The sequence below is a fragment of the Acinonyx jubatus genome, chromosome B1 (genome assembly GCF_027475565.1).
Source record: "Acinonyx jubatus isolate Ajub_Pintada_27869175 chromosome B1, VMU_Ajub_asm_v1.0, whole genome shotgun sequence".
NCBI lineage: Eukaryota > Metazoa > Chordata > Mammalia > Carnivora > Felidae > Acinonyx > Acinonyx jubatus.
Window position 1 is genome coordinate 103,240,783 of NC_069382.1, and position 20,699 is coordinate 103,261,481.

Here is a 20,699-nt window from a genome sequence, read left to right on the forward strand (position 1 = left end):
AATAATGATAAAGTCACTGATGACATTGTATTAAAGATTTAAGAACTGCCCTCTCTTAAGGCCACTTTTAGTAGATTTTTTTAAGGGGCAATCTACAACAGCCAAATTAAGGTTGGACACATAAGAGACTAGTGGAAAAGACTGGGGGTACCATGGAGGTGGAAGGGGGTGCTGAGTGCCTCCAATCACACTATAGGCACCTCTAGTGTGCTGATATGCCTGGGCTGGTTCCTCATTTTCTCATGGATGTTAGAAAGTTTGTCAAAAAGACAACGTGTGCTTACCTTAATAGGAGGAGGCTGAAACACAGGAGGAAGAGAGTGCTGTATAGCTCTTTGGTTTGTTGAGAGTATAGCTGCAGAGAGTTCAGTAATACTTTGAAAGGCCCCCTTCCCTCTTCTACTTCGCAACAGTCTTAGCGGTGAAATGTTATAGGCTGTGGTCTAAGTCTAAAGGTATAATGGATCTTAGGCCAAGAGTGAATTCACTCTTCTTCTAAGGGAGAATGTGAATTGTTAATGTTCACTTGGTCAAGCTGTGCTTTCATCTATAGCTTTAAAATGCTTTTATGGTAGAAACATCTATTTATACACCACTTTCCCTAGCCAAAACCCTTTCTGCATACTTGGTCTCAGGAAGTCTAAGGACAGGTCCTAGAACACTAGCAGCTAGGAATATCACAAAACTAGTCCATGGTGAATTTGAGACAAGTCTTGTCCACACAGTTCAATAAAACACACACACCCCTTTTTCTGACTTCAATGGGACTGAAATTAGTATCGACACTTTTGAAGAACGTATTAATTATCTAAACTATGTGTTCCTTCATTCTTTAAGGGCTATGGCTTGGAGCTTATCAATTCTGCAACTAATAAGGACAACACCTTAGGTCTGCATTTTTTTCTTCCTTATGAAGAGTCATATATTTTGTGCCATTTCAGTTTCTTTTATCACTTTGAGGCTCTTTATAAAGTGCTTGTATTATTTAGCACGTAAATAGGTAAAGACTGATATTACATTGCTAATTCTAATTTTCCAATTCAATAAGGAAACACATTTTGTTTTTGGTTCCACATAACGAAAAAAAATAACACTTTTGAAATGATTAGTATAATAATTAAAATGTATGTGCTATGCACCATCCTTCTAATTTTGCAGAAAACATTCCATGTCACCTTTAATTTTCTCACATTCCTTTCAATTTTCCTAATAATTCAAATAGGGAAAATAGAATACTTTTCATAAGTGGTAATAATGAAATAAAAGAATTTGATTAAAAATATTTCTATTAATTACATACTTTTAATTACCATATCCACAACCTTTTCCTAGATCAGATGCTCTTTGATCTCTCTTCGTAGGAAAAAAGGTATGGTAAAGTCTCCCTTACCCCAGTTAGTTAGGGAGACCTATCATCCCAGTTTGCCTGGGACTCAGTATTAGCACTGAATGCTCTCAGTCCAGGGAAACAAGGATGGTTGGTCACCCTAACTCCAGTTCTCCCTCCATCTAATTTCTCTTCTTGCCTTCACATCAAAATTTCTCCACTGAGTATTCCACACTCTTCTTCTCCATGTCTTAACGCTCCAATTTACTCCTGAACTTGCTGCAACTATGCCTCTGCCTCAATGGTTGCATTCCCCTGGAGTTTGCCAGAATCTCCAATAACCTTCATCTTTTACCAAGGAGACTTGCCAGTCCTTACCTCAGTGGCCTCTGCTGCTGGATTTATACTGCTGATCACACCCTCCTTGAAGTTCTTTATCCCCAAGGCTTATACAGCAGTCCGCCTTACCCATGGGGGACACATTCCAAAACCAACAGTGGATGCCTGAAATTGCAGATAGTACCAAACCCTATCTATTTTTTTCGTATACATACATCCCTATGATAAAATCTAATTTATAAATTAGGCACAGGAAAAGATTAACAACAATAATACAATAGAATAATTATAAAAATATACTGCAATAAAAGTTAGGTGAATGTGGTCTCTCTCTCTCTCTCTCTCTCTCTCTCAAAATATCTTATTGTACTGTCCTCATCCTTCTTGTGATGATGTGAGATGACAAAATGCCTAGCAAGGAGATGAAGTGAGGTGAACGACGTAGGCATTGTGATGTATGTTAGGCTATTACTGACCTCATGACCTTGAGTCAAGAGGATCATCTGCTTCCTGACCATGGTTGACTGCTGGTATCTAAAACTATGGAAAACAAAACCATAGATAAGGGAGGACTACTGTATAACATCATGGTTTCTTAGTCTCTGATACTATTCTTTTTGACTCTGATTAATGAGATCATCTCTCTCCACTTGTTTTCTGAAAGATGCTTTTTCTTAAGATTCCATACTCAGTCTTCTTCCCTTATTATTCTATAAACCCTTTCCCTGGATGATCTCACATACTTTCATGCTTTGAGCCCTTCCCTAGATAGAAACTATACTTGCTATCCAGACTTCTCTTTTGAGCCAAATACCTGCTAAACATCTGTACCTGTACATCTCAGAGGCACTTCGATAATTTAGCATTTTTAATATGGCCTTTTAATTACCTTCACTATGATCTTCTTGCTCTCTCCTCTTTGTCATTGTAATAACCAACTATAATTCACCTGTGCTAAAACTTTTAATGTTATCCTTGATTATATTCTTTTTCATCTCCACTGATCCAGTAAGTTGTTCAATTTTACCTCCTAAATAGTTCAATTGGTCCTTCTCTCTCCATTCTTTATCATTTCCTAGTTTCAAGAAATTTCCTTTTGTCTGAAATATCACTGCTATAGCCTCCCAAATCATCATATTGCTCTACCCTTGCCTCAAAATCCTACTTAATAGAACTTAATAGTTTCAGGTACATAGCACATAGTATAGTGTTTCCCACAGCATTACTTATATAAACCCATGTAGACACCTTTACTATTGTATTTACCACAAGCAAACTATTACCTACTTATCAGCGCCCCACACCCACCCCCAAGACTATAAACTTCTTAAGAGAGGAGTAATGCTTATTTACCTTTGTATCCCCAGTGTGTGCCTCTGTGCCTGGCATGTGGTATGGCCCAATCAGTTACTGAGCAGGTAGATGGTCAACCCAATCACCAACTATGTGCTTTCTGGACTTTATTACTATCCTTCCCCCACCCTCTCTTCTTTTTTTAAAAAAAAATTTTTTTTAACGTTTTTATTTATTTTTGAGACAGAGAGAGACAGAGCATGAACGGGGGAGGGGCAGAGAGAGAGGGAGACACAGAATCGGAAGCAGGCTCCAGGCTCCGAGCCATCAGCCCAGAGCCCGACGCGGGGCTCGAATTCACGGACCGCCAGATCGTGACCTGGCTGAAGTCAGATGCTTAACCGACTAAGCCACCCAGGCGCGCCCCGCCCCCCCCAAAGGAATGGGGCTATGGCTTATGATTCTACCTACATATTATCAAAAATACTTCACATGTAGTATATGCTTAATAACTAGTTACAGAATGAATAAATGAAAGAAAGAAAGGAAGAAAGGAAGACAGGAAGACAGAAAGACAGAAAGAAAGAAAGAAAGAAAGAAAGAAAGAAAGAAAGAAAGAAAGAAAAAGTGTTTAGACTCTCAGGGTAACTGCATACAATGAATTAATGTTTTGATGCTCAATCACAGATATAACTTACAAGTAGTTTAAAAGCTCAAATAATTCTAAATATACTTTCCTTTAAGCCTTCAGATTGGTTAGAAAATATATTCCCACATAAATGAGAAATTCATTAAATATTTTGTACATGCTGAATTCTTATTAAATGTGTTCAATTGTAATGTGTTTAATTTTTTATACCCCTTAAAAATGGCTTAACCTTGAGAGTACTAAAGGCGTTTTATATTTTGTATAACTTTAGGCATATAGTAGGTTTGCATATAAAACTCAGAGATTTATCTAGCACATGTTTAAATGGCATAAGAACATATCTTGCCAGTTTTAACGAATTATACTTCAGAAATAAAACTTTAAAAACATTTTTATCATAATATTTTGAAATGAAAATATTGGAAGAGAATTATATACCGTTTGTAATTTTCAAGTGCATAATGTTTAAACTACTAACTTGGTTTTAATTTAGCTACAATTTTCAAAGCACATTTCGTAAGACTTAATGAAAACTTAGGTACAACTTCTTTATTAATTCATTTTTATTGAGTTAAAAAGAAGAGTCTAAAATATTGTTAAAAATATGGATTTTTTTCTTTTCAGTTTTCACACACTCTTGTAACATTTAATGGTCCCTCTGGTATTCTTAGCTCATTTAACTAGTGTGATGAACAGTACTATTATTTGCCAGATGTATAGTGTCTATAGAAAAGAATGCAGTTTTCAAGATTTTTTTTCCATCTGATTTAGTCCTTTGTATTTTACCAGAAGGTCAAAGATGTACAGAATTTTAAAAAATATGTATCAAAATCTCTCCTTTTACTTTTATGAGAAATCATTATGCAGTACAAGGAAGATAGAAACCTATAGTATTTTGAGTGGGAAAGTAAGATAAGTGTAGATTATTTTCATTTTAAATTTTATTAACATTAAACAACCCATTGTTTATATAACACAATTCATTCACAATCAACTATCTTCAAATAAGTGTTTTCTATTTAAGGGGAGTAGTTTTACACAATAAAAAAATTGAATAGCATTTAAATGAAGCATAATGGGCTTCATATATGTACCAGAAGTGTTCAATGAATTCTGAAACTTAATTTAAATCCTTATGTTTATATATGAATAAGTAAGCTTGTATATTCATAGCTCTCCATATTTAGTAGTGCTGATTTTCAGTTTCAAAAAAATATAAGAGAAAATGAGTTGCACATTTGACTTCCAAAAATATCTGAACTTGCTACTTATGAGATATTTAATTCTTGAAAATTTGTGGGAGTATTTATTTTCATTAAAACAAATTCACTTTGATTTCATATTTAAATGAACTAAAGTCTTAGTAAGAGTTTTCTAAGGTAGATAGTTTCTGGAAAGTTAAGTAAACAAGTTGGTTTTTACTCTAGTTTTACATACACATAGAAAAACACTTCAGGATCCTGCCACACTCAATCCTTTAGCACAGCTTTCATTTTTCTTAATTCAGAGAGAAATAGCCCTATATCTCAAATATAGCTGAGGGTAGACAATTCATCCCAGTTTGCCTAAGACATTCCAATAAAATGAAAATCCCACGTCCTGGGAAATCCCATAGCCCCAGAAAATCCGAGACAGTTGGTAAACCTACTGAGAGATAACCTAAACTTTGAAACTTTGAGATAAAAAGCCTTACCTTAACGTCATTGGTGTTCATTCTTGTCCCCTCCTTTCCCACAAAAATATCATCAATATCCACAAGAATATACCTGTCCAAGGACAGTGTCAGCCTGTTTCCTGACAAGAAGGAGACAGCATCTATGAAGATGAGCTTGTGCAACCAAAAGTTCAAGTTGTTGCCAAAAAAAACTCTTTGAATTCCATCATGAAGTCCCAAGTCATGTATGACAGTGGCATAAAAAGCACCTTTAGAGATAGGAGGAGAAAGGTTTTCTGGGGTCTTTACTTTGGCAAATATTACCGGTTGGTAGGCTGAGTGATTAATCTGGAACACTGTCCAGTCAGTTCCAGGTAAAGAACCTTTTTCAAGTTTGGAAGATTTGGTCACACGAAGCAATGGAGAATGAGGATTAATACAACAATCTTTTACTGCAAGATTTCCGTATATGGAAAAAGGGAAACCTTTTAACTGAAAGCTCTGTGAGCTCTTCTCACTAGTTTTGTGGAATCCAATGACACCCACACCATATTCCACACAGTATTTATCTAACAGGCTTCGGTTCCAAGAGTCCATGTTTATATACTTTAATATATTCTCATAAATAACGAGAATATATTTGCCTTTCGCTTTTTCTATAAGTGCTGGGAGATCCCCCTTTCCAGGAGCAATTTCAATGTGATACTGGAATCTACTGGATTCTAGAATCATAATTATGTCTTGACCAAGTGATGAGTATTGGCTCTCCACAAACACCAGGACTGTGGGGTCTGTCTTCGGGGCATCAGAAAGCTTCATTGTCTTGACTTCCATGAGCCTGTATGGTGGGCGCTGGAAGTCCCCACAGTCTACTTCTGACATTAGCTCAGAGGGTTCATTTTCCTGTTTGTAGCCACTGTACAGGTAATATGCAGAAATAATAATGCTCACCATACAAAATGTGGCAAGCAGAATAACGGTCCTTTGAAAGTGTCTGTGAAGCTTCATGATAAAACTCATGCTGTATATGCTTTCCTCAGACTGTTCCAATAGAAGCACCATAAAAAAGAAGAAAAGATGGTGTTCAGCTACTTTTCCAGTCTCAGTCGATAGTTTATGTCACCATTGCAGCGCATTTGTATCACTTGATCAGGACTCACAGAAAATATAGTCTGAAAAGCAGAATAAAATAGAATAGGATATCATACATTCATTCTGCAGCATTAAGTGAGCAAGGTTTTGTCCTGCTGATTGGCACAAATGGCAAGCTGTTAGGCAGATGGACTGGTGTATGGTTGGTAAGAAAGCCTTTTTGTTTCTCCCATAGTGTATGGTTAGCACGAAAACCTCTTTTTCTTTTGCCCAGATCTGGATGAGGACATGGGAGGGACAGAAACAGGAAAAGGGCTCCACTGAACACACTATCTCTATCCTTTGTATAGAAAATACACTGGGCTAACAAGAAATTTCCCTTTATTCATCGAGCTTTGCATCAAACTCTGTAATATATAACTAAGACCCCAAAGAGGTCACTGGAGCCACACACTGCCACATCATGTAATGCACACACACTGCATATGTATTTAACTACATATACTGAAAATTCAAAGAAGTTTGGACATATTTCATTAAGTGCTCCAATTAAGACATTAGATTCTGATTTTTGGAAAAGAGCTCATTAATTACATGAAAAAGTACTATATAAGTGTTTTTTTTTAATCAATGAAAATAACTAAAACTTCATGAAATACCTTGTCATGCTATAGTTTCAAATCCCTTTAAAGTCTTACTAATCTTAGAAAAATGTAGTAGCTTTTGAAAAATAACAAGAAAGAAAAATGAGGGCTTCTTAGAACAGAAGTTTATTAGAGTCTTATGGTCCTGGAAATATCATAGAATACAAAAAAAAAAAGATTAAGAAAGGTACTATCCATAAGGCAGGCTGAAAGGGTTCACTGCACCTCTACCTCTTATTAATTGTGTCACTTTGGCCCCAGTACCTTCTAACTAAAATGATAACGTTAGAATAAATGATCACCAAGAACATTCTGGCTCTAAGATCCTGTGATATTCACCCATGAAATTAGCAGCGAACAGTACTTTGAATAATATATGTTTATCTTTATGAATAATACATTCTGGAGTATAACTGTAGGATGTTTGTAGGATAAATAGGATACTTATAAATAGGATATTTATCCTGTAAATTATATATTGTAATTATTCATTCAAATGTTTAGGGTACCTCTGTCATTCATTCAAATATTTATGGGGTAACTATCTTTCTATTTAAAACATAAATGGTCAACATAGTGAATTTTTAAAGCGTCCAAAATTATAGATAAAGTGACTAGCATGACAATAATATATGGTTGCTGATTAGAGACAAATGACTGTAATGAGACAAGAAAAGAGACCATGGCAAGTGGGGAAGTCTGTATCAAGGGGACATAGGATTTGGGTAGAGCCTTGAAGGAGGAGGGTAATAAAAGTAGGCATCTGAGATAGAGGAAACTTTATAGAGGCAGGAGTGAGAACCATATTGGGCAAGGAATACTGATGAGGAGTGGAAGGCAATGGTATGAAATACCTAAAAAATAAATTTTCACAGAGTATAGGTAACTCAGATTATGGAGAGATTTGATAGTGCAGAAATTCATGGTTGAGAAAACCCACATGGAACCTTTATACTTTCCTGATTTGGAGAATAACATGAGAAGCGTGAGATTTTTCCGGAAAATGAACTGATAATCAATACATGGAAGACATCCTAGAGCACTGTCAGAGTCAAGGCTGGCAAGCCAGTGCAGGCTCATTTCTCATAAGCCAGCCACTGTTAGTGATCATAGGTCAGGAAGAACGTGGGAAGGGACAAGTCTGAGGGACACTGCAAAGAAAGAAGGAGCAGAACATGTGGGTCTGCCAAGTAAAATGCCATCAAGTGATCTGGCATGCTTGAAAATAAGCCTAATGTAAAGGATAACATTCTGCTCTTTTAAACATTCTAGTGTAGATGTAGGTATAATTTAAGCAGATCAAAATTACCAGGACCACTGAGAGTTTCCATTGTAATTGTAGTTATTTCATTTTGAAAAGTAATTGCACTTTAAAAGCTATGTACATACTTATAAATAATATAATATTCTGGAGTATAACAGCAGTATACAAAATCTCACATCTTTCTATGCCTCCATTTCAATCTTAGCTGTGGAGTGTTTTTGAATAGATACAAAATGTATTACCACATTTTGCATTTCAGATAGCAGTGTTTCCTAGTTTGTTCTTATTGTCAGAAGTGAAGGCATGTAACTCATACTAATCTCATCTGTGATGAGGCAAAGTGGTGAGGAGTATTTGCTCTCAGTATGTAGGATGGGTATGAGGAACCTATCAAAGCTACCTTCTCCATTAGCAAATAGGAAATACTGAAAGACATCTCTTTTCCATTAACCTCTTCAGGTTTCCTCCTGAAGCCAACGGTATTCCAGTGTATGGCTCTGAGGGTAGGATTTGGTCTAAGATATTTAAATGGATACATTAAGGTTCTCTAAGTTTCATCTAAACCTTTTTGACAGCGTATCTCATTTTGCTGTGGCCGAATTTGGTCTCTAGTATAGACTCTTAAAAGTTACTGTTCCTGCTGCAACCTCATCCACCAACAACTACTTCCCATTCTCTGTATGTCTGTTAGCTATGAAAATCTCAGAATGGGCTGCAATGTTGCTGTCACTCCTTTTGCATGGGATGATGCTGTAGCAGCTTCTCCTGAGCCCTTCACTTGTGGGGCATCGCCAGGTGGGGAAGACAGGTACATGTGGAAAACTAAGCCCCTCCACACAGTTCCCCTGTGAAATCTTCTCAGATGGAGCTGACCCTCCAAACTTGGTAAGACCAGCAGTTACACATGGCCATTGTAGAAATGATATCTTCTTTGCAATTCTTGACAACTATTGTAATTAAAATGTTGTTTAAACTCAGTCTCCCTTGTCTAACTGTAGACCCTAAGAGAGTGGAGATAAGGCGTCTTTTGTCTATCATTGAGCCCCTAGTGCCAGGCACAGGGTAAGCACCCAATGACTATTTGTAGAATCAGTTGAATACAATGGCATATTAACCTTAGAAGTTAATTTGACACTTCTACTTTATTCTAATGTCATAATTTATATTTAAAGTTACACATTATTATTAATATGATTATAATTATCTATACATTAGCTGGATTTAATGTCTTTTGTACTTAATACTAAGAAAATATAATCATACCATCCTAACATAGGATAAAAAAAGCCACTATGGTAGATATTAAATCTGAACCCACCCAAAGATACCGATCAATTGGTTATTCTGCAATCAGTCATCGGGAATTTGTTGAACACTCACTTTGGGCTTAGTGCTGTATTAGGTGCAGGAGACACCACAGAAGTAGTATTAAGAATTTTTCTTGTCTGCAGAAGCATGGTCTCCATTGGGGAAAATGACTTGTGAAAAAACAGCCAACACTATGTTTCACATACTAGGTAGTGATTTATGCTGTACAGACTATGTTTGTTACAAGTTTCAAAGCAAAGAGCAAGAAAGATTAATGAAATTTAGGAAAGCAGTTTCTAACAGTGATGGTGCTTGAGGGGGTCATGGCGTGATGAGCAAGATCTGGATATGAGAATGGGATGAACGTGTCAGGAAAAATACCTGGTGAGGGGTGTGCCTGGCTGGCTCATCAGCAGAGCATGGGACTCAATCTTGGGGTCCTGAGCTCAAGCTCCATATTGGGTGTAGAGCTTATTAAAATACCTGGCAAGGTTGGGACACCTGGGTGCCTCAGTGATTAAGTGTCTGCCTTCTGCTCAGATCATAATCTCACAGTTCATGGGTTCAAGCCCCATGTCAGACTCTGTGCTAACAGTGCAGAGCCTGCTTGGAATTCTCTCTCTCGCTGCCCCTCCCCCACTGGTGCATGCACACATGCTCTCTCTCTCTCTAATAAATACACACACACACACACATATAAATACATATATATAAATAAAATAAATAAACTTAAAAAATACTTGACAAGTTTGAAGAAATGAAATAGCTACAATGTTTACCTGAGAGTGAGACTATAATAAGATACTATGTGTTGGGGTGAAAACAGAAATAAGACGTCATTCAAGGAGTCCTGTAGATTAATGAATGTCCTTAGAAAGGACTGTGAAGCACAAAAGTGTCAACTTAGAAATAGCACTAGATGTGTCTGAACAGAAAAGAGGCAATAAAAATCATGTTTACAGAGGATTAGTGTAGCAGTAGTATCCAGAATGGACAGATAGCACTCACATGAACAGAGAGAGTATATGCTATATTATAGAGTGAAGAAGGGGATGGAGTCGAGACCCCCAGCTAAGGGGCTGGTGTGCAATCCAGGTGGAGAGTGGTGAATGTCCAGACTAAGGAGGTTATCAGGGGGAATGAAAATGAAAAGACATGGGAGAAAAAAAAAGAAAGGATTATTGATAAATTATGGTTGGGGGAGTAGGGAGGCTTGGGGAATAGAAGAATAAAAGTGCCAGTAATAGAAACACAAAAGCGAAGGGTGGAAATTGGCATGAGCTAATGATGTGCAACTAAGGTTCAGACAGGTGACTGAATGATGCACAGGGAGAGAGAGCAAAATCACAATGTTCTATAAAATAGCTGGATGTTGACAAAAAAGACAAGGAAACATTTGAAATTAATGGGTCATAGGCACATCTGGATATGCTACACAAACTCAATTCCTGAGGAAAGCCTTTCCTGACCAACTCTACCCTTCCTCCTTTAGACCAGATACCCAGATTATGTAATCTAATTACAATTACTTTTTGTTTGAGGCCTTTATCACAACTCTTACTAAATATTATTAGCAACATTGTTTGCTTAATGTCTCTCTTTCCAAGGGTATAGGGTTTGTGTCATTCCCAGTAATCTTTCAAACAAGAAACAGGATAAACAACATTTCTAAATGCCAAAAAAGAGCAAGACGTGCTTCAGTATAGTGATGATTGTATTCTTTAAGTGTTCTCACAAAAATACACTGGAAATTACAGACTTGCATGGTCTGAAAGAGTTCCCTGAATGACTAAAGAACAGACACACCAGCTTGCATGTCAGAGAGTTTCCATGGACACAACTGTCTTTACAAGTACAGAGCTGACCATTGGTTGCTTTGGGATGCCTATTCAACCTATGATGGGGAATATGCTGAATGACCAAGGAAGTGTAAATTAAATTTAGAAAATCAACAAACCACTTAGGCAGGCATTGTGGAATAGAGCAGATACAGGAAAGCTGAAAGGTTGGACTGGCTATAAACATCACCACTTCATCAGGATTTCCTATGAGGAAAGGAAATCACCAAAGGAAATCACATCATATAGGAAGGTAGAATTAGTAACAACAACACAGCCAAACTAGTGAACACTTACTACATGCCAGCATGGTGTTGGGCCCTTTAAAAGTTAAGTAACCTGTCCAAGATGCCACCACTCATAGAGGTTGAACTGAAATTGGAACTTGACAGTCTGCATTGAAGATGCCATACACCTGGGAAAGCAACTACAGCATGCAAGTTTGGGAACATGTAGCAAATGGATACTGGGTAGTATTATCTTGAGATGCTGCAGTTTCTGCATATGAAAATGGGGGTACTTGAGGTACCTATTAATAGAGTTCTAATGAGAATTATGAGATAAACTACAGAAAGCTCTTAGAAAACTGTCAGACACATAGAATGCATATATTACATGTTACCTGTGATGATGATGATGTTAATGATGATGATGATGATATTGATGATGATGATGACATAAATAACATAGGAAATGTGAAATATCTGAAGATGGCCAATTAGAATTCACTAAGGATTTTAAAGGGACAGCTACAAGCATTCCAGTGTAAGCAGAGTTGTGGGAGATACAGGAAGTCCACCTTTGATGTAGGAAGCTAAAGTTAGATGGGTCTCAGAACAGAGGAAGAGACTCAGTCAGAGGCATAACCCAGCATCATGTTCATCCTTGGGCTTCTCATTCCTCTCCATTACCCCAGATGAACTTACGCACTCAACGGCTTTCACTGCTATCCATGCTCCAATAAGTTCCAAATGTTTATTTTTAAGTCCACCCTGCTTCCTCTGAGCTTTAGGATTGCAAATTGAACTATCAACTTGATATAACAACAACTCACAGTAACTCTATTCTTTCTCATTATATGGCAACCACTGTTTAGCTCTACTGGAATTGTGTCACAAGAAAACTCAACTTATCTAAAATTGAATTATGATCTACTGTCTAAAATTGTCTTCATCTCCCTGCAACCATGTAGTGCCTTATCCTTGGCACCTTCTTTTCTCTCACCTCGGCTCATCTAAATAAACCCAAGTCCTCTCATTTCCATTTCCCAAAACTCACCTCACCTCTTCAGTACACTTCTCTCCTTTCTGAGGCGATGTTCTTCTCACTTGAACTACCACAACAGCTAGCCTCATCATAAACACTCTTGGCTCCTTTTATACTTTTCTCAGCCCAGCATCAAAGCACAAATCTAACTGATTCTTCCTAGCAGAAAATGTATCCATGGCTGCCTATTTCACTTACTGATTAAAATGCAAATTTCTATACATTCCCCACAAGACACTGTGAGGAATGCTTCCAACTCTTACATCTCAGGTCTGATTCAAGGGTGTGCTCCCCTCCAAGTTCCAGGTAAATTGGAAGAGACAGCCTCTTTTCTGACTCAGCGTCTTCTCACATGCTGTTCTCTTTGTCTAGTTTTCTCCCATTTCCTCATCTGGCTCCATCCTCTAGAGCCCACAGCTCTAAGCATAAATATTCCTGCCTCACAAAAGCCTCCTTAATTCCCCAGATCTGTTGTGTCTCCCCTTTACACCCTGTCACATCACCATCTAGTTTACCTCTGCAGCACATCCAATACTTATAATTAGTCATGTGCGACTGTGTGCATTTCTCCATAGGTTAGAAGCATCTGTAAGCACCTGTCCTGATCACCTCTATATTCTTGATATCAATACAGTGACTGAAGTAAGAACATCCCACTGAATTGTTAAATGAGTGAGAAAAGAGCCTGCACTAAATTTTACAAATAGTAGCTGCATGCACAAACTAGAGTAGTCAGTAAGTCCAACCATCTTCCATGAATGGGTAGCTCCATCAATCACATTGGCCTCAGTCAGGTGATAATATAAACACTGTGAATGGCAGCAGCCACTTTGTCCACAGCTATAAATCAGTCACATCCAGAATACACCTTTCATTGGATATTACTCAAATATCTATTTTTCCCATTCTGATATTTTTTTCAGAATTCAGCATGTCTGGGGTTGTTTTGCAATGCATCTGTTTTTAAAAAGGAAAACACCTGTTTTCCACCAAGGGAACTTTAGGCATTCTTTAATTATATACCATTAACAAAAGGCAGAGGGAGAAATTATTTTATGGAATTATAAGCAATTCCATATACATACTGAAGAACTGAATCTATGCACACATGCATTTTGCAAAATATTACAATATCTGCACAGTGACATGCCTACTTGTCACTCTGTAACCTATCCTTTCTCTTCCACTAACACCCACCATCATCCCAAAGTAAAAATCAATTTCTAAATGAAATAGAATCACGTTGAAGTTGGCAGTACAAGAAATGTGAGAAAAAGATTGCCATCTGGAAAATGAGTATTAATAACTGAAGAACTTCAGGTTCTAACATAAATGAAAGATATTTAAAAGATCTTGACAACATTCTCTTTTCACAAAATTAACTGTATTTTATGGTGTTGAAAAATGCATTGGGAGGCCTCAAACACATTACGAATTTGCTAAAAGTAATTTAGTAGTATTAAAAATTGACAAAGAACATGCTCTTCTCTGGGAAAAAAAATGTGTGAAATTGTGTCATGTTAATTGAACCCCGCTGTGGTAGGCAAGGCAGATGCTGATTTGCATGGAGTACGACCAAGAATACACTCTGTCTCCAGAAACCTAAAGTGGTTTCACTTTAGGATGGATAGGCAAATAGCTGCACTTGGGGGCATTAGTTTTGTTTGATACGTTAAATGGAAAAGTGCTGTTCTGTTGCCATTTTCCCTCCTTCTCTATATTTGGAAATTATGAAGGAAAGAATACTTTTGTTCCCCTCTCTCAGTGCTGTGCCATCCAGTGAGGTAACACAAGAAAACTTCCCCACTACTGCTTGCCCTTTGTTCTGTCTGTAGGACTTAAAGGAGAAAATGTCTCTCAAATCCCCTTAAATTGAGCTACAATGTATGCAGCAATGTATTCCTGCCTAATTGCAGGGCATGATGACTACTGCCGATGCAGCTTTCAGGATCTAATACAACCTTTGTCATTTTTATTCTTCTTCAGAGTCATGGGAACAAGAGTATTAACCAAGTCTCTCCTTGTTTGCCTGCATCATAAGATGTAAAGTTACAGATGAGCTTTTGGCTATGTTTTAGGGTGGGTTATATGAACTGGAGAAGCAAAGGCAGCCAATCTGCAGAGAAGATAATGCAAAGAGAGCAGAGAGGAGCAATGAAGAAATATAATAGGGAGACCTAGGAAATCTGAGGTCCTGGTTCTGTTACTCTCTATCCTATGGAGGCATCAATAAAGAAGTCAGATAAATTCTTCCATTGTTACCCTAGGCATCTTTTAGAACAAGTGACACTCAATCCAATTGGTGTATCACGGGAGAAGAAAGAAATCACCTAAACTGGACCATCTATACTCCATTGGGGAAGGCACCACCTGTAATGGTCTTGGGCACTGGTTTAAGCATGACACAATAATAGGTGCCAAGTAAGTATCTCTTGAAGGAATAAATGATCATTTCATATGTAGGAGTACGTAAGGGTAGAAGTGGTAGAAATGATTTGAAGTGGTATGTGAATTGCCTCTGTTATATCAAGAGGCATATCAAGCACAAATACTTGAAAACATAGAGATAATATAGTGATTAAGAGCATGTGCATTGGAGCCAGATGCAAACTGAATCCCATTTTTACCATTTACCATATGATCTTAGAAAGGTAACCTCTCAGTGTCTGGAGTTCCTCATTTATGACATGGAAATAATTAGAGCTTCTACCTCAAATAATCTTTGTGAAGATTACATGAGCTAAAAATTAGTATGTCAGTGCTTAGAACAGTACCTGGTACAAAGTAACCATTCTAGCAGTGTTAACTGTTATTTTTAAAAGTTTCATATCTATTACTAAATATCTAGACAACAGTACTAATCAACAAGTTTTGTATTATTCTTTAATTTTTTTCACGTCTGTTTGTCCTATCTTTCAGAACAATTTTCACAGTGTTGGACAACAAAGAAGACAGAAAAGCATCTCCGAGAACATCATTTTCCAGGTAAGGGACCAAGGCCCAGAGCTAGCAAGAGGGGTTGTACATCTCTCATGGCAGAACCAGACCTAGAATTTATATGGTGCTTCATGTTATTCTGAAACATTGTAACCTAAGGAAAAAAAAATTGAAAACGCAGTGTATGTAAAGTGAATACCCATCATTGAGAAGCTAAAATGTTTTAGTATAAGACTTTAATATTTTATTTGTAAGCTCATGTTTGGCAATAGGTGATCAAGAGTTATAGCCCTCAGGAGGTGCCTAGGTGGCTCAGTTGGTTAAGCGTTGGACTTCGGCTCAGGTCACGATCTTGTCGTTCATGAGTTCAAGCCCCATATAGGCTCTGTGCTGACAGCTCAGAGCCGGGAGCTTGCTTTGGATTCTGTGTCTCCTTCTCTCTCTGCCTCTCCCCTGCTCTCTCTCTCTGACATAAATAAATATTAAAAATTTTTTTTTGAAAAAAAAAAAAAAAGACTTTCAGCCCTCAGTAATTTATCGGAGTTTTTGTGAAATAATTTGTTATACACATTAATTATAGAGAAGCCTGATTTTTTTTTTGTTATGCAACTTACATAAAATTGATGAAGAATGTTTAGAGTAACATGAAGGTCCTTTTGACATCCCAGACCTAAGGATATAGTTTTTATTAAGAACAAAGAAGCAAGCAAACAAACAAACAAAAAAAACCAATTGGTTTTCTACAACCAATTATTGGGTACTCTAAGAAAAAAAATTCAATTATAAAACAATTTTGAGCATTTTTCAAACTAATTATCATTATAATGTAAGCTGTTACTTTTGTGGCCTGGCAGCATTCTCTAATCTGGACAGGTGCTCAGAGGTCAGGCATGTCAGTGTAAATATGCTCGTCCTCAACAGCCACAGCACAGGAGACCGAACTTCTACTGTTCTTTCCTGTTGTCTAAACTGTTAAGCAGTTATAAATCCAAGACATTCATTTAGTTGAGAATAGTGTTTTTTATCACCAATTCTATTTCTCTGTTTTTATAGTGCATATATACCACAAAGTATTTAAATATCATTTTCTTTAACTATATTTTATACCTCAACATATACATACTTAAGCTTAAAAGTTGGCACTAATCACTAAAGAACAGTTAAGACTTAACCAGGTTTCAAGGAAGTCATTTTAAGATTCCCTAAATTAAAAGAAAAATTTGTCATTTCTTTATGGTTTTGAAATTCTGAAATAGCAAGTTGACCACTGAATGTTTAGATTCTAGCTCATGATAACTTCTTCAGTAGAATATATATGGTCCAGAAAAATGAACCTCAAGTGCCTGGTTATCTCTTCCACAGTATTTTTTTTTTCCAACAAACCTTTCAGTTACACCACAAATTACTGTAATAACTTGCTGTTATCTTCAGAAATAATACTTTCCTCAAGAAAATATACTGAAAGAGAAGGTATACCTTAACTCAACTGAACTAAACTATAACAAATCTCTCCAGAAAGAGATAAAAGTTTTATCTAAAAACATTTTAGTAACCTAAGAATCCTTCATTCTAAAACCTATGAAGAAATTAATTCATGTGACCAATTTAATAGCAATATTTACTTATACAAAGAAAGAAGACTTCTGTTTTACTATTAGAACCATAAAGAAAAACAATAAAAATATGAGAGACGGTAGATACTGGGTTAACTGGAGAAAGAAAGAAAAAAAGAGCTTCTGTTAGGGCAAGCCTCTTGATACATTCAGTACTATTTTTCAGAAGAGTCTCTTTCAAATTTAATTTTGAAACCTTCTCAAATACAATATTAATAGGACACTATAGTTGAAGAAAAAGGGGAAAATGCCCTTCAGCTGAATATCAGATGTCTGAGAGTTTGCCCTCCATATCATTCTCCTCTACGCTGAATAGCATTGTTCTGTAGTTGACAATATGATATTATCTAAGCACAAAGAAAAAGTGGGTTGGAGATCAGTTTCATATGCATCTCAATATTTGATTTCGATTTTACTCTAATATGAATATGTAGCTGTTTACTTAGGAGTGATTTCCTCAAAACTCTTCCCAGATTACAAATGTTGTACTTCAATGTGTATATAAAGAATATGAATAAAATTTCAACTTTAAATGAGTTTGAAGCTTAAATAGTTTCCAGATATTAGAAGAACTAGTTGGCAGATGAGCTTAAGTAAACCTCTTAAAGAATTTTAACCGGGTTCTTTTGGGGCGGGGGGGGGGGAGTGGACATATTAAATGGAAGATACATGTATTTTCTTTTAAGGTTTCTATATTCAATACATAGGTTGATAATTTCTTTCCAGTTGCATCTAATTTTATTAACTATGTAATTTTAAATAATATTTATAAAATGAATTGCATCAAATAGAAAAGAGTGAGTATCATTACTGTCTAGACAGGTAGTTATAGTTTAAATCTCTATAGTTTAAATCTCTAGTCCATCAAGCAATAGACATGGGTTCTGTTTAACAATTTTGCTGCAGAATAATTACAACTTGTTTGTGGAAATCTTTAACAATTATAAAGGATCATCTCCTTGATACTTCAATTTTACTTAAGGGAGAGAAGCTTTAAAATTACCTCAGAATGATAAGATATTTCTGTGTCTCATTTAACTTAATTGAAATACTCTATTTCTTCCACAAGAATAAAATCAGGCGCTTGTTTAATCCTGAAATTCTTAGATTAATTGAAAACAAAGTTGCTATCTCTTACCAAAAGCCCTCATATTATGGGTGAGCCGTTAATGGATAGTGTAAATAAACAGATGCACTTACCTGGAATGAGAGTTGAAAGCGCTGAAAATGCTTGCGAAAGTTTCAATGGATATAAAGGAAACTGAACAAGCAGCATCCACTACCAACGGCTCAGGCTGTTGGGCTTCACAAGTGGCAACAATACCAGTTCTGGCCCAGTGCTCTTGTGTTATGTAACATCTTATTAATATTAGCCATCAAACTGCTACCAAGCTGGTGAGGCACTAGAGGGCAAGAGTGTCACATGCAAGACCCGTCGCCAAGGGACAGGCTTTGGTACCACTTCGGGAAGACAGATGCTAACTAAGCTGATAAATAAAACGATGCCTGAACGCAACAGCAAACTTGTAATGTTCCTCAAAGAATATTTTAAATGTCAATTTTCTGACTAGCTGAAGAGTTAACAGGTTAATAAATATGCATAAGCAAATAACCACACCATGCAAAACTTTCGGGATTATATTTATAAACCTACAGTCAGTCATCCAGGAGGCTATTTTTTTTTTTTCTCATTGTCTAAATACACTTATTTAAAACAGAAGAGGAAAGGCTAATTAAATAAAAACGAGTAAACGGTTTCAGGACCCCTTCAAACCGCGAGAAACTTGTCCGGCTCGAGGGTGCCACCTCCGGAGTCCGCATTGCAAGTCGCCCGGGTCGGGTGTCCGGGCGAGGACCGGCCCCCTCAGTCATCTGGCGATTACCTCGGGCTGCAGCCGTCCGCGGGATCCTCCTTCCCGGGGTCCTCGGCCTCGGCGACTCTCCGGGGCGGCCCCGCGGTCCGGGCGGCGTCCGGAGGCTTCGCGGTGGCGGGAGCCGGCCGGGGGGTGGAGGGGGGCGACGCAGACCGCCCTTCCCTCGCCCGCCCGGGGGTGGTCCCCGCGGACGCCGCCGGTGGGCGACTCGGGCTGGTCCGGAGCGCAGGCGGCGCGGGGAGGGGAGCGGCTGCGGGGCGAGCGTGGCGGGCGCGCCGGGGACTCGTGCGCTCGCTCCGACGCGCACCGCGTCCCCGGGACCCGCCCGGCCGCGCCGCCGCCGCCCTCCCGCCGCCTCCCCGCTCCCGGCCCGCGCGCGCGCCCGCCCGGGGAAGGGGTGGGGACGAGGGCGGGAGCCCCGGGCTGGAGGCGCCTCGGTGCGCCCGCCTCAAGCCGGGGGTCGACTCGCCGGATCCGTGTGCCACACTCCAGGCGCGCGGATCCCGGGCGTCCCGCCCCTGCCGGCCCGTTCCGACGGCCCCTGGTGGCAGAGGGTGGAGGCTGCCAAGGATGAGACTGGTCGCGCCTCCTGGGAAGTGGGTGCGAATCCCTGAGGCGTCTCCAGGACGGTGGGGGCGCACTTGCATCGTCCCCTCTGGTCTTGGCGTCTGTTGGTGACCTGACCTGGCAGCGTGTGGCGGTTGGCTTCCAGGTTGTAAACCAGAGTTGTCTCTGTTTGCCAGCTTTCCGAAAGGCCATGTGTTCCAGTTCCTGAAGACAAGTGGAAGACCAACAATTGAAGCAAAATTTTGGGTACAAGGTGTGAGGTTACGCTCCTTCAAAACTAGAGTTTGATTAGGAACCTCAATCGAATGAATGTTTTAAATCTCATTTTGATCCACTAAACATAGCAACATATGTGAGAGTTTAATAAGTGGGGATGGTGGGGCTCTTCTAACGGTTACTTGTAGTGGCTATCTGTGGCGATTGTTTTCCAGCTACTCACACCTCTTTATGGAAACATTTAGCCTGTTTATTTGAGCGAGTCCAACCACTGCCTCACCCTTTAGCCCATCTGCTTCAGGTAAACACCTACTCTGACCCACTGGGTGACCTGTTACTCAGCTCTGATCATTGGAAGTGTTATGTCTTCCTAGTAGCTGGGATTAGTTTACAGAAAGGTATGTGACCAAGCCAGGCCAATCAGAGACAGTAAAGGCACCATCCAGGGACTTTTTTTTTTTTTTTTTTTTTGCCACCCCTCCCCCACGCCCACCTAAGGAAGTGGACTGCCTTCTATTTGGACTTTGCAGAATGATATGTGAGCTTGGAACCTCTTGTGCCCCCATAATGAAGTTTGAAAATGAAGCTAAATGAGGAATGCCTGGAAGCTGGAGAAAACTTAAACACAGATAGGGCTATATAAGCTCTGAATCCAGATACAAGATCTTATCTTGTTTTTCACTTTTCAAATATTAATCAATATATTCAGTTTTGCTTTAAGGCAGCTTGAGTTGAAATTTCTGTCCATTGGAAATGAGAGACCCAAATGATACAGAAATTAAATATTTGGGCTGTTTATTAACTTTATGAGGGCATTT

The 20,699-nt window shown here is 38.4% G+C and overlaps 1 protein-coding gene across 2 annotated transcripts in view; it reads right to left on the reverse strand.

Moving 5' to 3' along the window:
* The window catches only part of LOC106978082 (bifunctional heparan sulfate N-deacetylase/N-sulfotransferase 3), a 180,536-nt gene extending 161,291 nt beyond the window's left edge, over positions 1–19,245 (reverse strand). The window contains exons 1-2 of one of the 2 annotated variants that reach the window (XM_053217007.1): positions 19,108–19,245; positions 5,302–6,434 (exon numbers count right to left, since the gene is read on the reverse strand). In XM_053217007.1, the coding sequence (XP_053072982.1) occupies positions 5,302–6,324 (1,023 nt within the window). In that variant the 5' untranslated portion in view covers positions 6,325–6,434; positions 19,108–19,245. Of the gene's footprint in view, positions 1–5,301; positions 6,435–18,424; positions 19,040–19,107 lie in introns of those variants that run through there. The other variant, XM_015075727.3, reaches the window with a different exon arrangement.
* Positions 19,246–20,699: the final 1,454 nt, after the last annotated feature.